The 25,448-nt window shown below is 40.0% G+C and overlaps 1 protein-coding gene across 1 annotated transcript in view; it reads left to right on the top strand.

Moving 5' to 3' along the window:
- The window catches only part of LRBA (LPS responsive beige-like anchor protein), a 4,045,850-nt gene that overhangs the window by 3,796,981 nt on the left and 223,421 nt on the right, over nt 1-25,448 (top strand). Inside the window, exon 51 of the mRNA XM_044063433.1 lies at nt 8,190-8,345. Within this exon, the coding sequence (XP_043919368.1) occupies nt 8,190-8,345 (156 nt within the window). The remainder of the gene's footprint in view (nt 1-8,189; nt 8,346-25,448) is intronic.

Here is a 25,448-nt window from a genome sequence, read left to right on the forward strand (position 1 = left end):
TGTCTCCTAACCTTCCAACCTGGGCTGACCCTCTAATAAACTTATTCCTAAACCTGTCCACCCTCGTCACACCCAGTGCAAATCTTAACATCATTAACTCTGCCACATCCAGTTTTAACTCCTGCCTTTTTGTCAATGCCACTGTCTCCAACCCATATAACATAGCTGGTCTCACTACCCTCTTGTAGACCTTCCCTTTCACTCTTACTGGTACTCATCTGTCACAAATCATTCCTGACACTCTTCTCCACCCACTCCATCCTGCCTGTACTCTCTTCTTCACCTCTCTTCCACACTCACCATTACTCTGAACTATTGATCCCAAGTATTTAAACTCATCCACCTTTGTCACCTCTACTCCTTGCATCCTCACCATTCCTCTATCCTCCCTCTCATTCACACACATATATTCTGTCTTAGTCCTGCTGACCTTCATTCCTCTTCTCTCTAGAGCATATCTCCATCTCTCCAGGGTCTCCTCCGCCTGTTCCCTACTCTCACTACAGATGACAATGTCATCTGCAAACATCATAGTCCAAGGGGACTCCTGTCTGATCTCGTCTGTCAACCTGTCCATCACCATTGCAAATAAGAAAGGGCTTAGAGCTGATCCTTGATGTAATCCCACCTCCAGCTTAAATGCATCCTTCACTCCCACCGCAGACCTCACCACTGTCGCACTACCCTCGTACATATCCTGTACCACTCTTACATACTTTTGACACTCCCGACTTCATCATACAATACCATATCTCCTCTCTAGGCACCCTGTCATATGCTTTCTCTAAGTCTACAAAAACAGAATACAACTCCTTCTGACCTTCTTTGTACTTCTCCAACACTCTCAGAACAAACATTCTCATCTGTAGTGCTCTTTCCTGGCATGAAACCATACTGCTGATCACTAATCATCACTTCCCTTCTTAACCTAGCTTCCACTACTCTGTCCCATAACTTCATGCTGTGACTGATCAGTTTAATCCCTTTGCAGTTACTACAGCACTGCACATCACCGTTATTCTTAAAAATTGGTAACAAAACACTTTTTCTCCATTCCTCAGGCATCCTCTCACTTCCCAAGATTTCATTAAACAATCTGGTTAGAAACTTCACTGCCATTTCACCTAAACACCTCCATGCTTCCACAGGTATGTCATCTGGACCAACAGCCTTTCCATTCTTCATAGCTATCCTTACTTCCTCCTTGCTAATCCATTGCACTTCATGATTCACTATCCCCACATCATCCAACCTTCTCTCCCTCTCATTCTCTTCATTTATCTACCCCTCAAAGTAGTCTTTCCACCTGCTCAACACACACTCCTCACTTGTATGTTTCCCTCATTTTCCTTTATCACCTTTACCTGCTACACATCTTTCCTAGCTGGGTCCCTCTGTCTAGCCAATCGGTACAGGTCCTTTTCTCCCTCCTTAGTGTCCAACCTTTCATACAACTCTTCATATGCCTTGTCCTTAGCCTTCACCACCTCTCTCTTTGCCATGCACCTCATCTTCTTATACTCCTGTCTACTTTCTTCATCTCTCTGACAATTCCACTTCCTTTCTCTGTATACTCTCCTGTACTTCCTCATTCCACCACCATGTCTCCTTGTCATCCTTACTCTGTCCAGATGTCATACCAAGCACCTTTCTAGCCATCTCCCGTACTAGCTCTGCTGTAGTTGGAGATTCCCTATATCCTTGTTAATTAGGTCCATGATGATGCGCTCCATAGCCTTACATGTCAGACTCATCAGGCTAATGGTGCAATAATTCCCAGGGTCTGTAGTCGCTCTCCCTTTATGGAGAGGGATGACTGTAGCAGTGCGCCATTCGGTAGGGACAAAGCCTGAGGTGAGGCTATGATTGAACAGGGCACACAAAACTACTAGGTATAAGGATTTAAACTTTGCTTGCAGCATAAATATGCCATGTTGGAGGGCAGGCATATATCTCAGAGAATCTCCATTGTCTGGAATAGGCTTCCTATCCATGTGAAGCAGAGCGCTTTACTAACCATATTCAAGTGCAACCTAGACCAATAGATGGCAAATTGGAAATTCACCCCTGGTATAGCACCTATGTCTCTTATGGACAGAGATAGCCATTAAATCAGCCCTAACTAATATACACCCCCTTAAAATAACCTCTAAGGCACAGTAAGTTGTGGAATACATTTGAGTTGCATGACTAGTTGTCGTTAACCTAGTATACACCTATGAAATTACTACCTGCAGTAGTCCTGCTAGGTATGAGCAGTCTATGTTGCCCATTCAGTTTTAATTTACAAAGTAAGTAATCCAGTTCACTCATTCATTTTAGACTGAACCTAAGTGATACAGTCACGTCTTTCCACCTTCTCTGATGCTTTATTAATACAAATGGTCTTTCTTCACGCTGTCCTCCTGATCAACCATTTTTTAAACAATTTCACCTCTGACTGCAAAGTTGCAATCTGTTCATTAAGGTCCTTCCACCAAGATTGACATTGCTCCGTAGCTGTGGCAAGCAAGTTTACGGTTTCCACAATTTTTGCATCCCTCTTATTTGCTAGATATAGCTATGAAACTAAGCCGTGTCTCTACTTTTTGTTTACCACCAACTAGGAACTCATTTCATGGAACAGTTTCAGTAGAGCCTGACTCATTTGCTTCAACATTCTCGGGAATCTCAACCATCATCAAGGCCGCTTTCTCCTAGGAGAAATTAGTTGTTTTTCAGGCTTCTTTGCTGTGTATGTATGTGTGTGTATGTGTATGTATATGTATTTGTGTGTGTGTGTGTGTGTGTATATATATATATATATATATATATATATATATATATATATATATATACATACACATACACGTATGACTAATTCCTGTACGTTCATCTTTTTGTAGATCATCTGTATCCCTGTTTACACCTGATTGATAGTGTGAATATATATAGCTGCAATGCATCTATATCTGCTGTTTGTTTGCTTGGGGCCTGGATTTTGGTTTATGAGAGTCCCATGAATCAGACATTTTACCTGCTCATAAATAAACCGGTGTCGTTCATGAATATATAAGGTAGCAGATTCACCAGCAAACCTGTTCCTTGACTATCATAAGGTTAATAGCATATGTGAATGCTCAGTCTGATCAGGGCTTCAGAGGTACAGGAATATTTAGGCAACACTCCCTTAAAGCATATATGTCTAGCAGCTCTCCCATGAAAAAGTTTGCATTTAAAAGTTTATGAAACTCTAGGCTGAAGAATAAAGAAAAGTGTTTTTAATTTAAGCAGATACTGGGGCAAGTCAAAGAAAAAGCTTTAGCTGCTGCATCTACTTTGTGTTTGAGAATGGCAATGCATTTTTGTAGGAATTGTGATGATCAGAGTGTGGGTACTGTTTTAGTATGTTTACTGACTAGTGAAAGGCAGGCAGTCTCAGTAATCTGTATTTATAACTCTTTGGGGAAGATTATGAAGTATGTCATCCATCTGATGGAAAGCCGCCATGCCCTCTGGAGAGTTAGACAGATGTGCTCATTGTTTTGTGAGAGCAGCATGAATCTTAATATTTTGTAGTGCATGAATCACTGAAATTGGTGAAAAAACAAGGTTGTTAAGCACCTTTTTAAAGTCATAAAGATGCATAATGATTGATATGCACCTCCTATGTGCTGTTAAGCACTAGTTGCTCAACAGTACTCAGCAACCATAGTAAAAGAGCATCAAAAAGTCATTAAGTGAGCTTAAACATTTCAGACTTTTTTTTTAATAAAACACAAAACGCTGCCTTCAGAACACCAGTTAGCAGAAATAAGTAGTCCGTAGGTGTAATCCCAAATTCTTTAATAAATCACATCAAGTAAAACATTTATCACTTTCATTCAAATACCTTGAACTTCATCAGAGTTCGGAAGGCAGTGTTTTAGTGGTACTTGGTTCTGCTTTTGTGCCGATTTTTGTTTTTATTGGTTTTATAGACCTTTTTTAAATCAAACAAAGTGGTGACTGGTTTCAGGATGCTTTTTATGGGATGCCACTGTTGGTATGGCAGTTGTCAATGTATTATAGCTTTCTAAGCTGTAGAAAGCTAACTGCTACTACACTATTTTTTTCTAATTTTAGTAGTGCATGGGAGCAGGTAAAGCTCTAAGTACTGCAAGGAATTGTGATTTGGTCATAACCCCAGAAGTTTTGTGTTTTCAGAATGGATGTGAAGATTCATCCCTCAGGATTTGCTCTCGAGGTGAATTACTTGACATCCATGCCTGAAACATACAACATACTGGTTATGATTGGAGTTTTGATCATATAACCCTCTATATTTTGGTTGATTTAGTGTAAAATTTCTTCATTCATATTCACTAACAGTGCCTCGAGTCACTGTTTTGTAGCATGCAGTTTTTTTTTCTACTGTTTTACTAAAGTACCCTGATTTGTGCTGACTGAAGGCTATTACAAAGCACAGTAGCGTAGCTAGGGTGGGGCAAAAGGGGCACCTTCACTGGGTGCAAATTGTAAGGGGAGGGATCAGCCGGTCCAAAGCTTTCTTTAATGCAATACTGGGTTTTAAAAGCCAGTAGTGCATTTGCGATTAAACTGGAGCGCTGTATTTCTCCATGTGTGACAAAGCTTTTCTTGAAAACAAACCAGCAAATATAACAGGGTTTCGTTACAGAGTTAAATATGTATCCTTAAACAGTTGCCAAAACCCCCACCATACTCTTCCTGAAGTATCAGACTTTTCAGTTAATTTTATCAGCTTTGCTCATAAATTTGTGGGTAATAGTTGTCACTTAAAAAGAGGGTATGGCTTGAATTATTTATTTTATTGTATTTCATTTTATTTCTGTAGTTTCCTTAAATTATCTGCAGTTACATGAATAAAAGTATCACTCCATGGCTAGCAATGAGAGTAACTATATATGTAGTGCTTCAGTTTAAATAATCCATGTTTTTAAAATTTATTGAAAAGTTAACTCTCTGTTAAAGCAATTTACTTTAGCTGTTAATGTGCACACTTTACAAACATCTGCAACATAAATCTCATGATGCGGTACTGTGGGAGGTGACAACGCTAACCACTACAGAAAATGGTGCATCTTATGCAAGTCGTGCTGGCTGAAACAATCTTTTTTCTGAAACTATTTAAGATTTGATCAGTCAAAAATGATGAAATATCAATGGTTGAAGCCAGGGAAATGGAAGTGAAGAAACTGAAAGACACTGATAGGTTTCTGGGCACTAAGCTACATTATGGGGATGTTAGAGAGAGAAAAATAACTCTAAGATAAAAGTAACTAGATTGAAAGGGTGGAGCTTTACTTTTAAGAACAATTTACCATATTGTGAGCCCATAGTATTACAGAGTTTATGGTAGAAAGATTTCTGTTTCCTGTAAAGATTAGATTTTTTTTTCATATGCTTCCATGGGAGGAAATGTATGTCTAGTTATATGGAATAGATGCAGTACTAGTATTATTCTTTGAGGTAATCCTTGTTAGTGCTTTGATGCTTAGGTTTGTGACCTTCAGTTCATTTGTTATCAGGGAAAATCTTGTAGAGACAAAGTCCATATGAAATCAAGAAACAGTGCCCCAGTAAGTCCACCCATATATGTACTTCAGTGGACAGTGTCTGTAATGGGGGAAAGATGGAATTAGTAATAAATCCCTGCCTGTGGCAATTCATTTCCTAAGCCAGCATGCTATTAGTTTGTTTCTTGCTAACTAAACTCTCAACAACATTAAAAAGAAGAGTAGAAGTTTTGACATTGACTTTTAGCTGTCTGGTTAGACTTGTAGACTGTTTTTGTTTTTAGGAATGAGGGGTGATAAAGAGTTCTGTTTTCAATCTGGCCATGATGGCATTAGCTGGTAAGAAAATGGTATGAAGGCACAGGAGAGTGTATGTACAGTGAAGCTGACAAAGATTTTTAGGAGTCTGGAAAGCAGCCTATTTAAAGTTTTGGGAGACAGTTACTAACCTGACTGTCTGGAGAGTTGAAAGCTCAAGATTCTGAGAACCTTGAGAACATACAAATGCACTTTAGTGTGACAGACTTATCCGGTGTTAAGGGAGCTGCGGTCATTGGACAGTCAGTACTAGTAGAAATGAGTATGCTGGCTGTATGAGATCGTTTGAGTAGTGAGATAATGACAGAACATTAAAAAAATGCATCTGTAGTAACTTTGTGATCTGCTAGGAGAGTTACTGCCCAGTTTTAGCTGCTGGATTCCACTGTTGCTCTGTTGAGCTTGGTGGTGTTTGACTCCAGAGGGGATATTCATTATTTTAAACTGTACTGTTTCACTTGCCATACATACGTGTTTTACAGTTAGTCTTTTCTTGTTATATTCCTGATGTTAAAACTGCATGTAGTTTAACAAGTTTTTGATGGTTTAATTTGACTATTAACTCTGTTTTTCCTTATGGCCACATCCATAAAAATTATTCCAGCTTAGATACTGGCAAAGATTTGGATACAACAGGAAAACATTCTGGGTAGTCAGAATCCACCATACTTATTTGGATTATGGTTTCACTAATAGATCATCATGTATTAATTTTCAGTGTAGGGTTTCCACTTATGAGAGACAGCTGACAAATTGTCTTACTAGGATATAAAACTCCCATTTTGTGGCACTTGGCGTGGCAAACAGTAGTTTATACACAAATGCAGAGAGCAAGGCATTGTGGGTTCAGTCATGATGTCATGTCTGAAGTTTTCAGCCTTAAGGAAATTTTCAGTGAGTGATGCTTATCAACTAAATTAATTGCACAAGTAATGCATTTTTTTCATTAAGTATTTTAAAATTTAGTATGGTATGTAGTAAAACGACTATTCCCATTACCGAGAGTTGGTTATTTGCATTTATTGTGGAAAGTGAGTAAATTCCTTGCGTTTTTGTTTGTGAAGTAGAAGCAGGGATATGTTGGAAAATAATGAGCGAGCAGAGAAAGCTTAAGTTAAGATATATAGACATTAAACAGAAAACACCTAGTCAAGTGACACATTTTATGCAGTATTTTTCTTCTAATCGATTGACTGCCTCTAGTTAAAGGAGAAATTGCATATGGTGCTTTTATGGAATTGTGTTCCTCCATAAAGGGAAAGCATGTGGGCAAACAATAGCTTGAGCCAATTTCTGCTGTTGTATTTTTATTGTATTTCTGGATTACTGCAGCACATACTGTGCGATAAGTATTTAAAACAGAAGTATGAAGTACAGCAGAGTAAAGGCCACTGTGAAAAGAATGAATAAGGAAGCCATGACTCGTCCTTATCCCCAAAGGATGTAGGAAAAGTACACAGGTTGGTTTGTGATGTGTACACTAGACAGACAGTTAAAACTATCCTCTGATCAACATATTTCTGTGGAAAACAGTCCAATCTCAATCCATCACTTCCGTTTGTATGTAGTAAGAAATACTTCTTTCCCTTCTATTAATAACTATTAAAGATATTTGTGTGCACCTTGTTACAGGAGACTATCCTCACACTTGTGATGTGAGATGTACTCTGTAACTATAGTACTAGTATAGCATGTTAACAGAACATCTCTGTAACTGTAGTACTGGTATAGCATGTTGACAGAACATCTCTGTAACTGTAGTACTGGTATAGCATGTTGACAGAACATCTCTGTAACTGTAGTACTGGTATAGCATGTTGACAGAACATCTCTGTAACCGTAGTACTGGTATAGCACGTTGACAGAACATCTCTGTAACTGTAGTACTGGTATAGCATGTTGACAGAACATCTCTGTAACTGTAGTACTGGTATAGCATGTTGACAGAACATCTCTGTAACTGTAGTACTGGTATAGCATGTTGACAGAACATCTCTGTAACTGTAGTACTGGTATAGCATGTTGACAGAACATCTCTGTAACTGTAGTACTGGTATAGCATGTTGACAGAACATCTCTGTAACTGTAGTACTGGTATAGCATGTTGACAGAACATCTCTGTAACTGTAGTACTGGTATAGCATGTTGACAGAGTCAACAGCAGCAGCAGAATCAAGCATTGTTTTGAGCAAAATTGATAGCCATGTCTGTTTAGTTTAGAAGTTGTATTTGTAATACTTTTTGAAGTGTGAAGTACGTACATTGTAGACATTGTAGTATGCTTGAAACAAATTATTCAAATTCTTAATGTTACAGCCCTAACAGTCTCTTGTTTGTTTTTCACCCCATGTTTAGCCAATAATGTGAGCATGCACAGGAGACAAATCACTGACCTCTTGGACCAAAGTATTCAGATCCATTCTCAGTGTTTTGTAATCACTTCAGACAACCGCTTCATCCTAGTCTGTGGCTTTTGGGATAAGAGTTTCCGTGTCTATTCCACTGACACAGGTAATTGCAGATCTCATTTCTGTCTGAATTTAGATGTCAATGTAGGATAAGGAGTACAGGCAAAGTTATTCCATTGCAACCTCATTTTTTGGCTGTTTTTAAATGGTAGCTCTTCAATGCATGAGATATGTAGAAGAATTTAATGCCCTCCCAGAAGGGTACTTTAAAGGTTGTTGAAATAGTATAGATTCATTTCACATTCACTAGGCAGGAAAATGCTGACAAGACATCCAATGCATTTGTTTCATTTCATTTATATTTTGCTAATAGTGTGTTCCACCAGGTGTTGCCCATTTTTCTGGAGATTTGCATAGCAAGCTGCAAGGTCATTATGGTTTAAGGCACACCTAGTTCATGTAGATCCAAGTAAGAAATAAATGCAGCAAGGTGTAGATATTATAAGGAAATGGTGGCTGCATGGAATGTGCATTATTTCCCTATAATGCCTATCCTGGAGGCAGCTATTGCACTTAGAAAATGGCCTCTTTGTGTTTGTTGATATTTTTTGTGCTTGGTATTTTTATGTGCCAGCTCTCCCTCTAAGCTCTTCTCAGCTACTCGGGCATCTTTTAACTTAGTTGAAACATGGCTCTCCAACAACCAGCTCATCATTAATCCTACAAAAACAAAGCTGTTACTCTTCCTACCTAAAAAAGTTCATAAATATTAAACCCTCCTCCTCCATATAGTCCCTTAGTAACACTCCCATTCAGGTAGAATCCAGTATTAAGCTCTTAGGTGTAACCATCGACTATCAGCTTAAATTTGACTTGCATGTTAAAAACTGTATCAAAAAGACGTATTCAAAACTAGGACTCCTTTACTATAACAAGAAAATCCTTACCTCTGAAGCTAAGATTACACTCTCTCTTGCCTACCTTCTACCCAGTCTAATGTACAGTTCTCAAATTCTCACAAATCTTAACTCAGCACTCTTGACCAAACTCGAATCTACCTACAACAAGGTAGCTAATTTACTGCCCAGCAAACCCCATCACTGTCTCTCTCTAAAACACCTAAACTGGCTTGAATTACCCCACCAGCTTCTTCTCTCTCAGCTCCAGATCATCCATTCTATCCTATACCAGCCTTCCTACTGCCCAGCACTATCCCCTCTCATCTCCCATTATTCTCCCTCCAGACCTCTCTGAAGCTCTAACCAAGACCTACTACAAATCTACAAACCCAAGTCTAAATTTGAATGCAACTTGTACAGCTATCACCCCACTATTGCCTGGAATAGGCTCCCACTAGAAATCAGGACCCTTACACATCCTAAACAATTTAAGACAGCCACCAAAGAGCACTTTTAACACTGCGGTGGTGGTGCTGTGGTAGCATTGTCACCTCATAGCAAGACGTTGTCCCGTTCAATTCTCAGCTAGAGTGTCTTCTGTGTGGAGGCATATGTGAATGGGGAGTGCCTTCGTTGAAGGTTGTGCGTCAGGGCTGGTAACCCGGTACGTAAAAATCCACTACCAATAATTAGCGGGCTGGAGTTCCTCTGTGGCAACCACTAACCGGGAAAAGCCAAAAGACACAAACAGAAACCAAAGAGCACTTTAAAAGTCACTGGTCCTGCCACTGCACTCTTCCCCCCTTAACATGTCCTACTTCTCATATCTAATCTACTTTCTGCCCTTAACTTACTCTTCTCACTAGCTGTCTCTAATCTTCCTTGACTACTCTTTCTACTGTCTTCTAAAATCTATTAAGCAGATTGCCTCAAAGAAACATTCTACTGTAATTGTCTTGCCTTCATGCAACTACATAATGGTAAAACAGTTTTTTTTTTAACCACTTACCCCAAAAGCTATACTCATCTTAATGACATATTTCTTTTTATACATCTTGAAATAGTTATGCTATAATCCTGATTATTGACACTGTATAACATTGTATTGTTACTTAATGCCTTGTAATAATCCTGTAACATTGCTGTTTAATGCTAATTTATAATGAAAATTTTATAGTATGTTGGAGCTTTTCTCCCTGGGCATCTGCTGAAAAAAGGCTCTTCAGTTCAGTCAGACAATCCCGGTCAACAAATGTAAAATAAATAAATAATAAATAAATGTGCTTTTGTTGTTTTGTATAGTTTGCTGTTGTGGAAACATTTACTCTAATGTTGTTAATCTTCATTCAATCCTTACTGATGGGTGTTGGTTCCGTCCTCGGAACCGAGCCAGCCTTATACCAAGCTCATGCCAGCTAAAAAACTCTCGAGCTAAGCTTTTACCCATAGTGCCCCTCTCCCTGTTACCTCAGGTCTCGTTTGCCGCATAGCCGAAAATCCGTGTTAAGCCAGCTGAAGTTTTTCTCATATTTAAACTGCTTACTGGATAATTTCATTCCTTTTTACAGTCTACTTTCTTTCCCATAATCTATTGTTAGTTTACCCACTTTTTCTCTTTCTGTTTTCAACTACCTTATGGTAATTCTAAAGTACCATTGGTGATACGGTATTTTCCCTTACCCTCTGAGGTAAATTTTTGAATACCATTGTTATTTCTCCCCCCTCCCTTTCCCTTTGTTTCTCTTGTACAAAAAAAAAAAAAAAATTCTCTCTATCTTTCTATTACTGTTTGTGGTTACTTGGATATACTGTTGTGCTCTATGTCTGAGAAAAAAGGAATGTCAGGTTTCAAACATTGTGAGTGTGGTTGCAAAATGCCAAATTGTGACTTACATGTGTCTTGTGTTTATTGTTTGGGATTCCTCATCTTTCAATGCAACTTCCTTGAACCATTTGCCAAGGGTTCAGTTCTCGAACCCTAAATGAGAGAAAAAATAAGTTAAGTTTGAAGGCCTCCTTAAGTCGCCTTCTCAGAGACTATTTCTGCACCGGAGGGCTCACCACCTCCTAGAAAAGAGCACAAAAAGGGACAGCATTTGGTTCCTTCTTCACCCTCGGGTGATAGAAAACAGAAACAAAGACAAAAAGTTCCAAAACTGACTTCATCTCCAGAGCCGAAATTGGTTTCTATGGTATAGTCTTCAGTACCATCTACAAAAACTGTGTCGTTGGCGCCTGTTAGGGTACCGACAATGTCTATGGCACTGATATTGCGTAAACTGCAAATTTCTACCTCGGTGCCATCAGTAAAAATCCTATCCTTGACACTGATCACGGCACTGACCATATCTACAGCACCAAGCTTGCTTACAGTGTCTGCTCCATCGGTTTCGATACCAGACATTCCTCCAGTACAGGTCTCCAGTCTCGAGACTAGTGCCGATAGACCACTCTGCACGGACTCCCCTATGGTGTATCCTTTCTTGGTGCAACAGTATAGCCTTTTCTTCGAATGGCCTGACTCCCCATCAGGGTTATCTACAAGATAGAGTAGGAGTCTTTTGGAATTGGACGTGGTGCATCTTGTGGACCAGCCTGATGGCCAGAAGGATTGCTATACCTTCCAAAACTCCCTTCCCATCTGGACTTGGGACTCTCCACGGACTCCATTTTATTCTCCTCCTTTGACCCCCTTGCAGGCATCAAAGTTTTCTGCAGCAACTCCATTTATGGTTCCCATGCCTTCAGTTCCACTGGTGGATCTCACCATGGTGCCTGAGCCAACACTTTGGCCTTTGACTCATTTGGAGCCAGGTCATCCTCAGGATCAGGAGTGGACTGCGGGCTCCAAAGTGCCTGGTACGGCACTGTTTTTTTCTATGGTGCCATCTACCATGGTTCCAGGAGTTCTGACAGTAGTGAGTCCCCTTGGGGCTCCGTCCTTGGATGTAGTTTCATCGGAGTGGGGTGTGACCCTAGTTCCGAGGTTGTCCTTCTTGGTTCCGGACTCCCAGCCCTCTTCAGGCAGACCTGCTTTCCAGGTGATGGAGAAGGCTCTTGCCTCTGCAGGCAATCCGCCAGTGTTGGAACAACAATTATATCCTCCTCCTGAGCCACAGCTGACACAGACCACCATATCGGGACATCAAGCACAGGAGTCTCAGGATACCCTACTGCACGGTGCCCTCTCTTCGCAGTCCTCATCAGAAACTCCCACTGAAGAGGTACCACATAAGAGGATGTGCAAGAGGAAGCACGTGGAATCCCTTGAGGAGTCCCTCACTGAGTAGATTATGATGAAGGGGAGGGGTCCCCACAGTCGCCCCTGATAACGTCTCCTTTGGAGACGACCTGGAAATCCTGAAGCAGAGGGGTGACTGGAAGCCCACCAACCCTTCCTCCAAGGAATCCGTATTCCTGCAGGCTTTTTGTGCTTGACTCTCTACTTCCTGGGTGACCCCACCTGCAGATGAGCTGGTTCAACTCATCATGCAGCGTGCATGGAATAGTCTTGATATCATTGACCCAATTCCATGGAAACCAGACAAGTTTTTATCCCTTTCTGAGCAACATCCACACTGGTCCAGGGGTCTTCCTATAGACACTATGGTGGTGGCGACTGCCACTAAGAAGGAACTTTCCCAGGAAAGCCAGACTGTTCACCCCACCAAACAGGGAGTCTCTGGTGGTGGACAGGTTAGGAAAGTGAGTCTTTCCATCATCGACCTTTGCTATTAGGTCTTTGAACTACCTGGCACATTTCACTAGGCTTCAGAGAGACTTAGTCTCCGAACTCTCCAAAACCTTAGCAGGAGCAGTCTCTGACGAGGTATGTAACAAGGTTGCCTCGCAGCTTGCTACCCAGGAATCCATATCCAACTCCTCCATGCATTTGATTTCCCATGCTACTGAAGGAGCAGCTAGAGCGGTGGATTCAGGTGTTGTCATGAGACGTCACACCTGGATGCACCTCTGTGACTTTGCGGGACCGTTTTAAGTCTTCCTTTCTGAACTTTCCAGTTTTAGCTTCTTCTCTTTTCAACCCAAAAGTCAAAGACACATTGGCCAGGTGTGAGAAGGACGGCAAGACCCTGTCTGCAATGGGTGTACATTTTTCAACCCCTCAACGTTCCTATTTTAGGAACCAGAGGCGAGTGTAAAGATTTGGTACAAGAAATCTCAGGGTCCTTTCCTTGACACACGTGGTGAGTTTACACCCCGGGGCAGAGGGGGTAACACTTCCAGAAGGTGGCCCTACAGAGGTAGAGGGGGTCTGCATAACCAGGAGTCCAGAGATCCCTTCTCTGGACAATCCTATCACCGCTCCTAAGGAGCAGCCCAATTGATTTCCTCTGGAAGCACGTTCTGCCTGGCTAACAATAACTGCAGATTTGCGGGTGCAGTAAATCATAACCAGAGGTTATCACTTCCCATTCAGTCTTTACCCAAAATCACCCAGACAAATTCCTGACATTCCACTCAGTCAAAGGGAAATGGCAGCTCAAGAAATACAAAAGCTGCTTCAAAAAAGAGTCATCTCCCACCAGACCCGATAGGATCCGGATTTTCTCAAAATTCCTTTTAGTGCCAAAAATGACAGAGGACTGGAGACCAATTCTAGATCGCAGCAACCTGAACAAACAGGAAAAATTCCAGATGGTCACGGTTCAGTCTATCCTTCCATTCCTGGAGAAAGACAATTGGATGTGCTCAATACATCTTCAGGATGCATATTATCACATAGAAATGGACAAGTTCTCCAGAAGATCCCTTCACTTCCAGTGAGGAGCCAATCACTTCCAATTCCACGTACTGCCCTTCAGACTCTCTACAGCCCCCAGGTGTTTCCATATTTTGACGATCGACTCCTTACCGCCCCCACCAAACGTCTACTGGAAAAGGCTCTAAACTACACTCTCAAACTAGCAGAATCTCTGGGAATCTCAAGAAACTGGGAAAGTGCAACTTGATTCCCTCTCAAACCTTGGAAATTATAGGGGCAGATTTCAATACACTTGCTTGACAGTGTCTCTTCTGGACCACAGATTACACAGGATAATATCCCAGATCTGGGTGATACTCTGTCAAAACCTAGTACATGCTTGGGTGGTTCTTCAACTTATGGGCTCCATGGCAGCTTCAATAACCATAGTGCCCTTGCAAGACTACACATGAGAATTCTCCAGTGGCTCCTATTGACACATTGGTATCCCTTGCACCATCCATTGTCCTTTCAGATACATATAACTCAATGATGCAAAGAGGATCTAATGTGGTGGATGAAGCCAGATGAAGAGCTATGGAGTTGCCCCTTCTGCCCACCTCAGCCCAGGACCACAGTGACCACGGCCGCTTCCGTGATAGGGTAGGGGGGCATTACCAAGGGGAGACTGTCCAACGCACTTGGTCAGACATAGAGGCCAATCTGCATATCAATATCCTAGAACTGAGGGCAGTGCTTCTAGTGTTGCAAGCATTTCAATCCACCCTCCCATCAGGGGCAATTGCTATACAGTCCGACATGTCAGTAGTCTGGTACATCAACAAACAAGGGGGAACCAAGTCCTACCCATTGTATCGAGAGGCCATGAGAATTTGGCAATGGGCGATAACTTCCGACCACTTTCTGATAGCAATGCATATTCCTGGGGTTTCCAACTTGATTGCAGACAAGCTGAGCAGATGTATCCTGCAGTCTCATGAATGGTCCCTCAATCCAGTTGTGGCGGCGAAGATTTTCAGCCACTGGGGTCAGCCCTGCTGCGATCTTTTTGCCTCCCCACTAAACAACAAATGCTGCAGCTACTTTGCCCTAATCCCCCCACAGGGTTAATCTCCGAAGGACACTGTGATACACAATTGGCCCATGGGGCTTCTGTATGCCTTCCCTCCCTTTCCCTTGATTCCCCTTGTTCTAAGGAAGGCCCTTCATCTGAGAAACAAACTAATCCTCATTGCCCCTTGCTGGCCATGACAGATATGGTTTCCCTTCCTTTGGCCTCACCTAGTACGCCAGTCCTGGATTCTGGATCCAACTCCGGAACTGATCTCGCATCCACAAGGGTTGATGCATCCCAACCTTCCCATTCTCAAGCTGGCAGCTTGGTTCCTTTACTTCCGGTAATAGCCAGGCAGAGTAACCTTACCACTCCTATACATAATATTCTTCTGGCTTCGCATAAACCATCCACCAGGAAAATCTATCTCGGCAAATGAAAGAGATTTTTTATTTTGTCCAAACAAAAGAAACTAGATTCTTGCTCAGCTCCTGTTACTTTGGTTTTAGATTACCTGTCAAATCTTGTACAGTCAGGGGCGGCGGCCTCCACAGTTCGAGTCCATATGGATGCAATTTCAAACTTTCACAACGGTTTCCAAGATTCATCCCTAATCTCCTATTGCCTCAGGGAAGTAAATATTGTGGTAAGAAATATCCAGGGAATTGTAATGGTTAGGCTTGTATAGGCCCTAGGGCTGATAGCCTAGTACCAACCTATGAACCTATGAAAAGGGCTCTCGTATATCAGACGACCTTTCAAGGAACCGACTGATCCATGGGATTTAATGCTGGTGCTACATAGGTTCATAGGTTCATACTAGGCTATCTGCCCGAGGGCATTTACAAGCCTAGCCCATAGTTTTGTGGCTTACGCCACCCCTTTAGTATGGGGAACTATACCCATTATTTTGCTGTGCCTCTGTCGAGCAGTGACACTGAGGTAATCCCTGGGGTATATCTGCGATCTCCCATCCATTGGTCAAGATTTCTCTTGAACAAGGCCAGCGAGGTGCTCTGCCTCACATATACCGGGATTTTATTCCACAGCATAGGGAGTCTTTGGGTGATGAATCTATCCCTCCAGCACGTCCTATTAATAGCCGTGTCGAGGTTTAAGTCTCCCGCCCTTGTGGCTCTGACGGATCTAGATTTTTTGAGGTGAAGCATATTCATCAAATCTGGGTTTGACATGGCCTTGTATAGGCAAAGGTCACCTCTGAGCAAGCGGTAAGCGACTGAATAGAGCTGGAGTTCTTTCTGTCGGGCAGCATAGGACAGATGTTTGAGACCCTTTATCCTTTTGGTGAGGAACTTTTGTGGCCTCTCCAGCTGCTGCAAGTGTCGGGTCAGATACATTCCGAATGGGGCATTGTACTCGATCATTGGTCTGATGAGTGATGAGTATAGGGAGACTATGACCTCCCTTGATCTAGATGAGAATCCCTTCATGATAAGGTGGGCAATGTAGAAGGTCTTCCTAACTACTTTAGCTACATGGGTGTCGAATGACAGACTACTATCAACCTGGGTCCCCAGGTCCCTGGTAACGTGTTCTGTGCTGAGTGGATTGCCACCTAGGTGGTAGCGGGGGGTGACCTGGTTTTTCCCGAAGGGTATGACTATGCATTTTTGGCATTTAACTTTAGGCCATGGCTCTGGCACCAGTTATCCGTTTCTGTGAGACCCTTCTGAAGGATATCTGTGTCAGATGTGTTTTCTACTATGGCCCAGTTTGCAGTCATCTGCAAACTTTGTCAGCCATAACCCTCCTGTGTTTGCTTGTACTTGAAAAGTAGATGCCAAACAAGAGTGGGCCCAGGACTGAGCCCTGTGGTACACCACTTGTGACAGGCTTTGAGTCTGACATGGCGCCAGCAACTCTGACCCTGTGGGTTCTGTCACTCAGCCAGTTTGCAACCCATCTTGTGATGTATGGGTTAACATTTAAGCTGATGAGTTTTTCAATGATACCCGAGTGGGGTATTGTATCGAAGGCCTTCGCCAAATCGAGGTAGGCTGTATGGACTGCCTTTCCCTCATCAATGGCTTTGGTGACTGTTTGAAAAAAGTCAACCAAGTTTAGAAGGCATGATCTGCCTTTGACAAAGCCAAACTGGGATGGATCCAAAGTCTGCAAATTCCCTATGTCTTTATTTATGAGGTCCATTATGATCCTCTCCATGGCTTTGCAGATAAGGCTTGTCAAGCTAATGGGCGGTAATTTTCAGGGTCGGTGGAGGCACCGCCTTTGTGAAGTGGGACCACAGTTGCAGTGCGCCACTCCTGGGTGCGTATCCAGAGGTAAGACTATGATTAAACAGCTGTCCTAGCTGTGGGTTTAATTCTCGTTGAGTTCGTGGAGCACACAGCCGGGGACACCATCAGGTCCCATGGATGCTGTGTTTTTGCTTTGGAGAGAGCAGTTCTCACTTGGGCGTTGGAGATGTTTGGGGGCTGCAATCGCTTGGTATAGATATCTCTCCTTTGGGGAGGGAGTTTGCACTGAACCTGTCGGCCAGTATGTTGGCAATGTCTGTAGGATCAGTAATCTTCACATCATTTTGAACTAGTTCTGAGCATATCTGGGAGTTTCCTCCCAGGTTTCTAACATAGCTAAAGAAGGCCTTATGATTGTCTTTTGAGTCTTTAGCTATTTTTCTCTCAAAATTTGCTTTGGATGATTTTATGAGAGCTCTTAGTTTTTACTTATAGTGATCAAGGGTGTCTTACCTTTTAAGGATTTTGCTCTATCTTGTAGTAGCTTCCTCCTTTTGTTGTAGAGTTTGTTTATGGCTGGGGTCCACCAGACTGGACGCTTGCCTTTGGTACAAAGAGTCTTTGTTTTGCTTGGGATTGCCTTATCCATGCAGTCCTGCAGGTGCTGGTAGAAGGCATTTGTAAGTGATTCAGCGGCTTGAGTACTGTTTTCCGCCGGCTCGGGGGCCTTAAAGGAGACCACACTAGTCTTTAGAAGTGTGAAGTCGGCTTTCGAGAAGTTCTTTACTGTGGTCTTTTTTATTTCAGTCTCTAATACAGCCACCTTTTAAACCTGCGGATTCTTGTGGTGTGTAGGTTTTGACCTGGAAGTCTCTGTTTTTAGTAGCTGTAACTTCAGCTAGACTGATATCTGAGCTTCAGGCCTTGTGTATCAGACGCCCTTATATGGTGTTTCATAGAGGCAGAGTATCACTCTGGACTAGCCCCTCCTTTCTTCTGAAAATTATCTCAGAATTGGCAATTAACCAGACGAGTGACCTTTCCTGTCTTCTTTCCAAACTATTCGAATAAAGGAGAATACTGCCTCCATTTGTTAGATGTACACAAACAATTACTTTTTTATCTGCACAGAACAGAACCAATATGTAAATCGGACCAGTTTTGTGTCTTTCTAAGGTCCGAAATTGGCGGACCCGGTTTCTAAAGTGACCTTATCTAAGTGGTTGAGAAATTGTATATCCTTCATTTACCAAAAGAATAATATTCCTCTACTGAGCAAGGTCAAAGCACACTCAACCAGATCAATGGCAACCTCTGTAGCTTTTCATTCAAGGGCTTCAGTGGATGATATCTCTGCAGCTGCAACTTGGTCTACTCCCCATACCTTTATTACTCATTACAAATTGGACCTGGTCTCCAGGGGAAGAGCATCCTTTGGTTCAGTGTTAGGACATAAAGTAGCTAGGGACTCTGTCACATCAGTAAGGAATGAATGAAGATTACCAATATCAGATAAAGAAGTAATGTTCTTACCATAGCATTCCATCTATGTTGTTTATCTTCATTCATTCATTATGTCCCACCCAGCATCCCCCTCCAGAGGCTAAGGTTTCTGCTCAGAAAAAGCCTCAGCTTTCCTATCCCTGGCAAACTCAATTTGAGGTAACAGAGAGAGGGGCACTATGGGTAAAAGCTTAGCTTGAGAGTTTTTTGGTTGGCACGAGCTTGGTATAAGGCCAACTCGGTTCCGAGGATGGAACCGACACCCATCAGTAATGAGTGAATAAAGATAAACAGCACAGATGGAACATTTTGGTAAGAACATAACTTCCTTTTTATGCCAATGATAACATCATTTATTTAGGTATAACTTTAATATATATAGCAGTTTATTGAGAGACGTGTCAGACCTGGAGAGTAATGAAGAATACAAGTTTGTATATTTTATTTTGAAATAGAAGTTAATTATGAAATATTATTGCATTTCTATAGCACCATAACATATTAATATGTTGCTATTTTTGATTTGTTAGCCATGTAGACCCTATAGACACAATCTCCTTTTAAGGGGCAACCTGTATAGCTTTGAACTGCCCATGATTTTGCAGACCATGCATGATTTTATCTCATATTTTGTCTCTGGCTGTCCCTTGAAAAATTTCAAATTTTTGGTAAATCACTGAGAATTACAGTCGGTCAGTAATTTGAGACATTAGAGCTTCATACTACCTCTTCTTCTGAAGATGCATGTTAATTCAAAATTTGTTGTTCTGTTCATTTTCTAAGTGAACTATACATATATATATATATATATATATATATATATATATATATATAAAATTGTCAGAGATTTTGAGCCTGACTTGCTTAGATTCAAGCAGTAGGCAAGTGGAGACTGACAGAATCACACCCCGGATTACAGGATGAAGCTTAGTAGCATAGCTTTAACTTCTCTGCGCTTATGGGATGTTTGTTTCTGATTGTATCTAGAGAAAATGAAAGGTTGTTGTGTTTTTGCTGTTCTTTTTATTAATTATTTAATTTAATTAGCTTTTGTTATGAGTTTCCTTCTTGTGTTAAATGTTAGAAAATTATTTGTAAGGCAAAAAATATGCTTTGCATATTGAACTTAAAAGATTGTTCTCATTTTCAAATTTACTGTGATTCAGAGTTACAAGCAGTTGCTGTCTAGCCTGGCAGCAAACTGGAATCTGACCCCTCATATGCTTTTGAATATCAGTAGCATGGTACTTTAAGAATAAAAGATTACTGTGGTGGTGGTGCTGCGGTAGCGTTGTCGCCTCACAGTTAGACGTTGCCCGTTCGATTCTCAGAGCGTCTTCTGTATGGCAATATGCGTAAATGGGCGTTCCTTCGTTGAAGGTTGTGCGTTAGGCCCGGCAAGCCAGCACGTAAAAATCTACTGCCAATCATTAGCGGACCGAAGTTCCGCTGTGGTGACCCCTAACTGGGAAAAGCCAAAAGACACAAACAAAGTACTTTAATAATAAAACTATACTCCAGGTGTACAGGCTTAAAAATGTTCACATTGAGAAATCCATTTGGGGATATTTCCAAGAAATGAAAGGCACATATATGTAAGCAGTAATGCCCCCCCAATAATTTCCCTTTAGTTGGTTTAGCTGATGGTATGCTTACACCTCTCACCCTGCAGACATTGAAACAGGTACAAAAGTGTTTGAAAAGTGAGTACATTCAGACATAAAGTTGTACATCTTATTAACGTAACATTTGGATCCAAATAGCACACAACTCTTCCTACTTTCAGTAAGAATGTGGGGTACTACTCAGAAACATGTTTAAAAAAAAACATGCAACAAAAATGACGGAAACGTATCAAACACATTATCAGAGAACCGTGTTAAACGTACACTTTAATGAACTGTATTGCATAATTCTACCACATAAGGTGATTTATTTTTATGTCCAAAAAAAAGTGAGATGTAACACGTGTCCTCTTTCTTAAAATTATTGGTGCCACTAGTATGTTGGTCAAGTAGTGCAGTTTTCTTTGTACAAGTCAAATTCAAAAATCATACTTGATGAGGCGGGATTCAAAAAATTGTTTGAAGGGCTAAATCAAACCTGAAAGTAGGAACTTGCCTCCAAATATACCCGCATCCTGAACAGGGGTAAATCAAGCCTGAAAATAGTGGCATACCTCCAGAGGTTGTACAGGGTAAATCTGGTCAGAAAATAAAAACGTTCCTCCAAAATAGGGACATTTGAGAGGTTTGGGTATGCTTCTTGCCTTATTTAGTTGGGGCTTTCTGGTGATTTTTGTATGTGTTCTGTTACTTTTTTAATATGGATGTGTATTTATGCAGTGTTTTACTTTTGTGTATTTTTATCTTTAAGTCCATGTCATAAGTTGCGTGTGCACTTTATTCACTTCCTGTTGCGCTTAATTTCCTGTTTGATTTTTATGGTTTCACTTTCTTCATGAGTTTTTTTTTTTCTCCTTTTCTGGCTGACTTTTTATGATTTTTGATTAGACAATGTGCTTCAGTTTTTAGTGCTTTTTATTTCTGTAAATCATGCTTAATGTGAATCACAATCCCGGTTTCTGTTTTGCTTTATTTCTGTTTCTAATGTAGATTCATTAATATATTTGATCCAAGCTGACAAGAATGGAGTGTGGCAGGAAAAAACAAAAATATTCCAATTATCAATAAAAATACTCTCGATTCAAAATTATCCAGACAGATAAGCGCTTTCGTTAAAAAGCATCATCAGATCTTAAAACATCTCAGCCCAGTACTAAATCTTTATATATGCAGGTTTAAAAATCTCATACCCAGTCGGACCTTAAAACCAATTAACTCCCTTAAAGCTATATGACATTTATGGTAGGTATCATGACAGTATCTATATGAAATTATTATAGTATTAATAGAACTTCTCAACAAAGTTTTCTAAAATATATAAAAAATTATATTGTCATATTACATATAACAGAAAAATGAAAAATATATAACAAAAACTTCAATTATAAAAGCTAGCTGTCCTGCTTCTCGTATATTAATCAATAAAAAAGTTTTAATTAAACAAATATGTAAAATGATTATCTAATAGACCTTTGTGTGCTACTTTCTAATTGAATGAATGGACATATTACAAAAGGTATACGTGTTTATATATGGACAACCCATAAACTGGCCAAGCACAAGACACAATTGTTAAAAAGTCAGTATCCAAAATCTGACTAACTAAAATAAATAACTGATGGGTGCTGATTGCTTAGTGTTTAATATTCCTATGTTTATGTAATACTGGTTTGATGGATGCCCTTTCATTCAGGCCCAAGCCTTTATCCGCCTTTAGTTTTATGATCCAATTCCCTTCTCTGCATTCCGTGTGATTCCTTGTATCACCCTCACGGACACTAGGATTTATGACTTCAAGGGCTCTAAATAAAAACTTGTGTGTATCTCCATATTGCATCACATGTTTATGTAGGCAAGACCAATAGGTGTTTTAGGGACAGGATACAAGAGCATATTTATCATATTAAGAAAGGTTCAACACATAATGCTTTGGCTAAACATGTGCGAGGGTGATATAAGGAATCACACGGAATGCAGAGAAGGGAACTGGATCATAAAACCAAGGGCGGATAAAGGCTTGGGCCTGAATGAAAGGGCATCCATCAAACCAGTATTACGTAAACGTAGGAAAATTAAACACTAAGCAATCATCACCCATCAGTTATTTATTTTAGTCAGTCAGATTTTGGATATTGATTTTTTAACAATTGTGTCTTGTGCTTGGCCAGTTTATGGGTTGTCCATATATAAACACATATACCTTTTGTAATATGTCCATTCATTCAATTAGAAAGTAGCACACAAAGGTCTATTAGATAATCATTTTACATATTTGTTTAATTAAAACTTTTTTATTGTTTAATATATGAGAAGCAGGACAGCTAGCTTTTATAATTGAAGTTTTTGTTATATATTTTTCATTTTTCTGTTGTATGTAATATGACAATATAATTTTTTTATATATTTTAGAAAACTTTGTTGAGAAGTTCTATTAATACTATAATAATTTCATATAGATACTGTCATGATACCTACCATAAATGTCATATAGCTTTAAGGGAGTTAATTGATTTTAAGGTCCGATTGGGTATGAGATTTTTAAACCTGTATATATAAAGATTTAGTATTGGGCTGAGACGTTTTAAGATCTGATGATGCTTTTTAGCGAAAGCACTTATCTGTCTGGACCGTTGTGAATAAAGAGTATTTTTATTGATAATCAGAATATTTTTGTTTTTTCCTGCCACACTCCATTCTTGTCAGCTTGGATTATATTTATTTTGAATTTTCGGAGTGGAATGCTTATCAGTTCTGACGGTTAATTTATCTGTTACTACTTCATTAATATATTTGAGTTAGATGTGTGTGTTTCTGCTCTTTGGTGTTTCTTTTTTTGATTAACTGTTTTTGTTTATTTTGGGGTTATTAATGTGTTGCAAGCTTCTGTTAAATGACTTTTCTGGGTAGTGGCAGTTTGTTGTGTAAGGGCTCTTTGTGAATGGTTTAGTGATATCTTACTGTGATGTGTATTTCATAAAAATATAATGTTTCTTACACATTTTTATTTTGCATAATTAGCAGCCCCTGTTTTACTTTGTCCAAACAGGTTTGGAGTTTGTCTAGTCATTTTCTAAGATTACATGAAAGCTGCAGTGCTTAAGAGCCGTTTCTGTATTTGTCCAACATGTACAGGTAGCAGGAATTCAGCAGTATGCTACAGGAAAGTGGATACATAAATGAAGGTGTAGGCGCAGTATTTTACATATCCTCATTGCTGTCGTTAACAGAGACGCATCTTTCCTATCCTTAGGGCTTGTATACAGTATGCACAGATTGATAGCTGTAGAGACATCAGAATATGAAGTAAATGTGTCCTATATTAAAATGTGCAAAGACAAGATGGAGTAAAGAGTTGGGTAAGGTTAGAAGTACTGAAATGGGAGCAGGAGTGAGCATGCATTTCGAGATGTATTGTAAAATATATTAGGATAATGTAAGCCATTGGAGGTTGGTTATAGATAACATGGGCGACTGGGTAAAATACATGCTCTGTGGTTTAGAGTCTGCGGTGTCACTGATTCAGTAGCCACTTTTTTGGTGTTGTAGTACATTTGGATAGTGGTACTTCTGACCTTATCTGGACAGGAATATTGTTTCAGATTTTGAATTGGCAGCATCAGATGACACACTTAGAGTTTGTTCTTGCTTTTGCTTTTCTGCAGTTTGGCTGGCCATTATTTGTCATCCGGAAGGACTGTAAAAAGTAGTTAGAAATAAATGCATGTTTTTTTTTTTTTGTTTAGAGAATTTATTTTACAGAAAGGTAACTAGCATTATTTATTTATTTATTTATTTATTTAACATTTGTTTACCGGGAGTGTCTGACTGGGACAGAGCCTATTTTCAGAGGAGGCCCGGGGAGAAAGGCTCCAGACACATCATTCAAACTGAAACTCTTTTGCTCAGTCTGAACAGAAATCTCAGAATTAAGCATTTGTGTCTGCAAGTAATTCCATTAACAAACTGCAAAATGTAATACAAGTTACAGAAAACCTTAGATTTCATGTTTGACCATGCACTTTACTTGGATGCCATTTGACAATGCATTTGTATTCTGTTGCTAAAGTAGAACACTCACTAAGAACTAGTGTGTTGTTCTCTGGAATAGCATGCAAGCAGAGGAAATAACATTTTTTTTTTATGCGTGAAAATACAGATCTCCTGAGTGCACCAGTTTTGCTAACAGCCTCTGATGTATTTATACATTGGGTGAACTCAAATTAATTACATGGTTGTTTTCCTATTTCATTTATTTTCAAATTTAGTTTGTATTTTTGTATAAAACAATTGTAATACTGGATCTGATTACGTTTTGTTTGCATACACTTCCACAGTGTTGTAACCTCTTTTTAGCTTGTGATTAAAATTATTGTTAACGTCTGATACCAGGTGAGGATAGTAAGGAGAGAGGTTCCTGATTAAGATGGTAACACTGTTGCACTTAGTTATTAAAGGCTAGAGCCGAGCCATGCTACAGAGGTTGCAGGACTTGAACCCAGCTCTGCTGAATCCTTTAACACAAGTGGGAGAGTTTGCTTATGAACTTCATTCCAAACTTAGTGGCTATCCATTATTCTGTTTGTATTCTGTTATGCATGCATTATTAGTGCAACTTTCGTTTCTACCCCCAGTGTGTTTAAGAATGCCTGTTGCTTTGTTTTTTAGTATTGTCGTGTAACTGTGTTTCCTTGTTTTTCATTTCCATCTCTGTATCAAACTCATTGATGCTTGTTTATAAATTGGGTTAGAAAGCATGTAGATCAGTTGCTGTTGTCAAGGGGAAGAGGAATAAACCAGAGGTGTGTCTATTTCTAGTAATTTTGAAAAGAAAAATCTTTGAAACGACTCAACAGATACTTTACTTCTGTATGAAAAGCTTATATATTCTTACAGTATGTGAGTAAATGTTATTTTAATGAATTAACAGTTTCTTTCAAAGAATCATGCTTATGAACCAAATCCTTTTCTGATGGTTCAGATGAGCCATGTTTCTCAATTTTTTTGCAGGTTTTATATAAAAACTGGGGGAAATGGCTGTTTGCTTGATGTAACTTACTAGTCTCTAAGCTCTGCAGTTTACATTTCAGCTGGTTGGGCTAGCTTTCTGTTTTTGTATTACTGTCAAAATTTGCAGATTAATATAAGCGTGCCATTGTGGCCATATATACGTAGTGCTCAACTGA

Source organism: Protopterus annectens, chromosome 2.part1 (assembly GCF_019279795.1).
Source record: "Protopterus annectens isolate FY-2018-M chromosome 2.part1, PAN1.0, whole genome shotgun sequence".
NCBI lineage: Eukaryota > Metazoa > Chordata > Ceratodontiformes > Protopteridae > Protopterus > Protopterus annectens.